The sequence below is a fragment of the Austrofundulus limnaeus genome, unplaced genomic scaffold, assembly GCF_001266775.1.
Source record: "Austrofundulus limnaeus strain Quisiro unplaced genomic scaffold, Austrofundulus_limnaeus-1.0 Scaffold144, whole genome shotgun sequence".
In the NCBI taxonomy this organism is placed as follows: domain Eukaryota; kingdom Metazoa; phylum Chordata; class Actinopteri; order Cyprinodontiformes; family Rivulidae; genus Austrofundulus; species Austrofundulus limnaeus.
In genome coordinates this window covers 1,052,819-1,057,870 of record NW_013952546.1, presented here as the reverse complement: position 1 = coordinate 1,057,870, position 5,052 = coordinate 1,052,819, and the positions used below count along the sequence as shown (strand labels likewise).

The window sequence follows — 5,052 nt, the reverse complement described above, 5'->3', positions numbered from 1 at the left end:
AATTAATTCTAAAATGAATTTAGTTAGAATTCTGAGATTAATTTAAAGGGAGATCTCTGACTTTTTTCTTAAATTTTAAAGTCAGAATTATGAGATTAAAGTGGGAATTTTCGCAGATTTAAATCTCAGAATTCTGAGAAAAAAAGTCAAAATTCTGACTTTTTTCTCAGAATTCTGAGATTTAAGTTAGAATTCTCTTTTCAGTGACCCTAATCCTTTTTCGCGTATCTTTCGTGGTTGGTTCAAATTTACAATACTGACCATAAATAACATAAAATAAAAAGAATCCATGTAAAAGACTCAGACCGTTACATGACGAAGGCAACAGAGGAGATTTGATTAAAACGAAGGATCCATGAGACATCCCGACCTTTAGCGCTGATGGTGCGCAGGTCGGTGATCTTCATCAGGGCCTTGGGGAACATCAGGGGCATGCTGGGTCGCCGTTTACGCGAGTAGATCTTCAGCGCCTCCAGCAGCGGCTCCTGCAGCACCTCCACCTTCGACGGCTCCTCCAGGTCCTGCCGGTCTGCGTGGCCAACAGACATTTCAGGAGTTTAGCTTCAGGCTAAGGTCTAAAACCAGATCGGAAACACGGACCCCAGTACCTCCGGAGACGAGGCAGATGGCGCTGAGGAGCCCGCTCTCCGTCTCGTCCATCTCCAAAGGCAGCAGCTGCCCGGCGAACATGAAGACCTGGTCCGTCAGGGGTCCGAAGCCCGCGTTGTGGATCTGAGTGCGGGTCAGCGTCAGGCCGTCTGAGAAGGTCATGGTGTCCTGGTCTGGAGTGTAGCGAGTGCAAATCCTCAAGATCTGGAGGAAGAGGAACAAAAAAACTAAAATATTTAACAACCCACATTAGGTGTGGCTGTTGGTCTGTTAGCAAAATATCTCATGAACCAGTGGTTGGATTTATTGAAACTAAGAATATAATCATCACATTTGAATCTAGAGCGGATTCAAGATGGCTGCCACCGCTAATCAACCTCAGCTAATGAAATGAAAAGCTGTAACTCGGTCATTTTGACAGATTATGAGCTAAAATTCAACATGGCAGTAGCTGAAAGTCATCCTCAAAACATACTCTGAGCACTTACAGTGTGGTGGTGGTGGGCGATATACAGTCAACTATAATAAAAACACAAAATAAAACCTTTTCAACCACAAAAACAAACAAAAGTATGAATAAGCAGGGGCGGAGCTAGACTGTTTTGCACAGGGGTGGCCAGTGTTTTCTTTAAGGGGGGCACATACAAATAAAGTAAATGACTCCATTTAAAACTTCAAGATGGCCGCCACAGCTAATTTCAAATGGCTCTAAATCAGCTGCTTTAAGAAATATTGAGCTGAATTTTAGTATAATTGTTGATAAGAATTGTCAAAAAAATATTCCGATTGCTAGTCCTAATTTAAGCTAACTGCTAATGCTAGACATTTTTAGACAAAAAAGCTAAAAATTAGATTATTACTAGCCAAAAACAATCTTTACCAAATTTTAAATGATTATAAAAAATTATAAATGGCCACCACAGTTAACTTTAAAAGGCTATATTTGACCTAAAATTTGTTTTGTGTGACTGATCCCAACTAAGTTAACTGCTAATGCTATTGCTAACTTTACAAAGGGCTATACTTTAATTCTGCCATTTTTAGATCTAAAAAATGATAAAAATCAGTTTAGCACTAGCCAACAATGCCAAATTCTAAATGATCAAAATTTCAAGATGGCCACCACAGTTAACTTTAAATGACTTTATATTCAGCTTTTTTAAGACTTACAGATGTGAAATTTGTTGTGGTGTAGCTGATGCCAAACACATGCCAATTGCTAATCCCAACTAAGCTAACCGCTAATGCTATTGCTAATTTTACAAAGGGCTATAATTCAGCCATTTCTAACATACACAGCTGAAAATGAGTGTAGTAGTAGTCGATAAACATCTTTAACGTTATCTAAATTCTAAAACACAGTCCAACATGGCCACCAAAGCTAATTTAAAAGGGATATATTTCAGTTACTTTTGAACAGAAGAAATTAGGCGTGGTGGGAGCTGCGAGTTTAGAGTGACGGCCACGTGACAGTAGTTTCTTAGGGAACTTTTCTGGTTGCTCCATGTCATCGCTGTCTTAGAGATGTGCCACTGGAGGTCGCCTGTTTTTATTAACTGATTCTTAAACCGCAGAACTTTTACAGACAATAGTTGTTTGATATTAATTTAGTGATTTAGAAAAGTTATTATTTGTTCCACACACTGATAGGGTCCCTCTACACCAGACTTTGAAATATTACATGCAATTGCCACCCACTTTTCTATCAATTGGGGGTGGCACCTGGGGTGGCCATCAGGTGCCACCCCGGGGCCACCCCTCTGGCTCCGCCCCTGTGTGTAGGTGCTACCCCGGGGCCACCCCTCTGGCTCCGCCCCTGTGTATAAGGAGAAGACTTCATACATCCTCCCTCTCAGTCCTTTGATTATTGTTAAATAAATATCAACATTTCCCCCGAAATGTAGACAGTTATCGTGTTTGTGATGCAGTATGACGTAATGTGGACGGTTTGTGAGTAAATAAACAGAGAATTTGGCAAAAAGACGATCCAGAACATTTCATCAGAAGAGTGGGGAGTAAAGATGAAATATAACAGAGCTTTTCTTTGTGGATTGACTCCCCGTGGAGACCAGAGTCATTTAGGTAAACAGTCAGACAGATGGTGAGGGCGACACGCGGACCTGACGCTGAAGGTCGGCCAAGACTAAAACACCTCCTCTCTCTGAAGGTTCCCCATCAGACCTGAGAGCCCCGTGTTGTTTTGTTTTTAGGTCTAAATAAAAGCAGATTTTCAGGCCGCGGACTCACCAGGATGTCGAGGCAGGCGGCTTTGAGCAGGGTGATCTGGTCTGCGATGGTCAGGCCGGTGAAGCCCGGCACCCGCTTGGCGAACTCCACCACCTTGATGATGCACTTGGTGGCGAGCTCGCTGAACTTGTCCCACAGGCCCAGGTCCAGCTGGATCCTGTGGTCTGAACTGGAGTTCTGAGGTGGAGGAGATGACAGGATGGGGATCATGTATTTACATTCTTCTTTTAAATAATACACAAGATAATTTTTTGTTTCTTGTTTTTTTTGGCGCCAGGCGATGTCGAATTGACTATTTTTTATTATATTTTTTATTTTTGTCATAAAAAGCTCCTAAACTCAAGAAATGAACCATTTTTGTGGCAACACGTTGGGTAACGAACAACTTTAAATTAAATCTTTAGGTTTTTTGTTACCAAAACAGGATTTTAGCTGCAATCTGTGATTGATTAGCTGAACGATGATGCACCTCTGCAGGTCTTTATATTTTAAAGGCATGATGCCCCCTGCTGTAGAAAGTTGTTTTTAAGCCCAAAATATTTTATTTATTCTTCTACTTGTTCAACTTAACACATTTTTATAGGAAAACAATTCACAAAATACAAAAATCTGCCTGATTTTAAGGTTGCGCCTCTTTAAAATGTGAATTATTGTGAAAGAAATAATAATTCATGCCTGATAAATTGTTACTTCTTGCAATATTTGGAGATTTAGCTAAAAAAATGGAACAAACAATGTCTTTGTGAGATTTTGAAAGCAGCTAAAATAAGAAAGTTTGAAAGATTACGATAAAAGAACCGAACGAGCTCGCTCAACTTAAACTTGCATGATTATGGTGAACAATCTTTAAATATTTTGCTCCTGAAATGAGGCTAAAGTAAGATTTAAAGTATTTTATTTATTGAGCGGTTCATGAAGAAACACTGGGATAATTCTGATCAAGATATTTTTAAATTAATATTGTTTTGTTCAAACTCTGTCCACCCACAAACTAAAATAGCTTCAGGAATGTTTTTAAGACTCAACAAGAACATTTCCTCATAAAGACTAATGGTAGCTGCAGCTGCAGCCGCAGAGATATTTGAGTTATTCTTCCTGTCAGCGAAGGGAGCGTCTCATTGTTCCACTTCTCATAAAACATGTTCAGTGGTTTGTTTCCAACATTAAAACAAGCAGCAACTCAAATAAAAAACATTACTTCCTTGTAAGAAACGTGTGTGAAACAACTAATTCACGTGCCGCTGATGTTATCTCCTCGGGTTTGTTTTGATGCACAAAAAGAAAAAAAAAATCTTCTTTCTTTTTTCATCTTATTGATTAAAATAACATGATTAGAATTAAGATCAAACACTTAAACAGTAACTAAAAGTCAAGATTCAGCAATGCAGAAGCTGAAAAACAAAATAAACAAAACAGTAGCTTAAAGCTAAAACAAAGAAACCAGTAGCGGAAATTCAAAAGTAGCAAAACAATTGTCAAAAGCTAAATTATTAGGACAGATAAAGGTATTATAAATGTAGCTAAAAGCAAAAATCAACTTAACACTGAATAGAATTCACAAAATATCAGCTTAAACCAAAGAGCACAAACCAGTTGCTAAAATCTAACATCTACAAATGAAAAAGTAAAAAAAAAGTTAAAACGTTAATGTTTTTATGTATATTTAAGTTGTCAGACACAGAGTTCACTGGAATTATTTCTGATTTAATTTAATAATCTCATGTACTTTAATTGACTGATTCTTGTAAAGAATCAGTCCAGGAATAGTTTTTTAATAACACGTCTGGTTTTAGCCACGTCCGGGCACTAGCTCCGCCCACCGACGCTTCAAACCAGAAGTAGAGTAGGAATGTTCCAAAAGAACAATTGATTGAGAAGGATTAATAAAAGATAAATGATCTGAATGCAGAAACATAAAAGGTTTTCTGCCGGAGACAAACGTGATGTGTTACATAAACCACAAATCAGGTCTCGTGTTTTTCCTGTTATGATTTTAATTTCAAACCTTTGTTCTAAAACAAAAGACGCAACAAAAACAACAGCTGTAAAGTTACATAAGTCTCACTTTCAGGTTATTATTATTGTTATTTTGATGGAGGCGTTTACAGTAAAGCTGAAAATAAAAAGTCTGATCATTTTTAAGTTTAACCTGTTTTATTGTTGTCATATAATTAAAGCTGTGTTTCAGTTTTATAT

The 5,052-nt window shown here is 38.1% G+C and overlaps 1 protein-coding gene across 1 annotated transcript in view; it reads right to left on the bottom strand.

The window, feature by feature from the left end:
- LOC106523091 (retinoic acid receptor beta) overlaps positions 1 to 5,052 on the bottom strand; it is a gene marked incomplete at its 5' end in the record, with an annotated part of 26,326 nt that overhangs the window by 5,748 nt on the left and 15,526 nt on the right. The window contains 3 exon segments of the mRNA XM_014016396.1: positions 371 to 529; positions 609 to 813; positions 2,857 to 3,033. Coding sequence (XP_013871850.1) covers positions 371 to 529; positions 609 to 813; positions 2,857 to 3,033 — 541 coding nt within the window.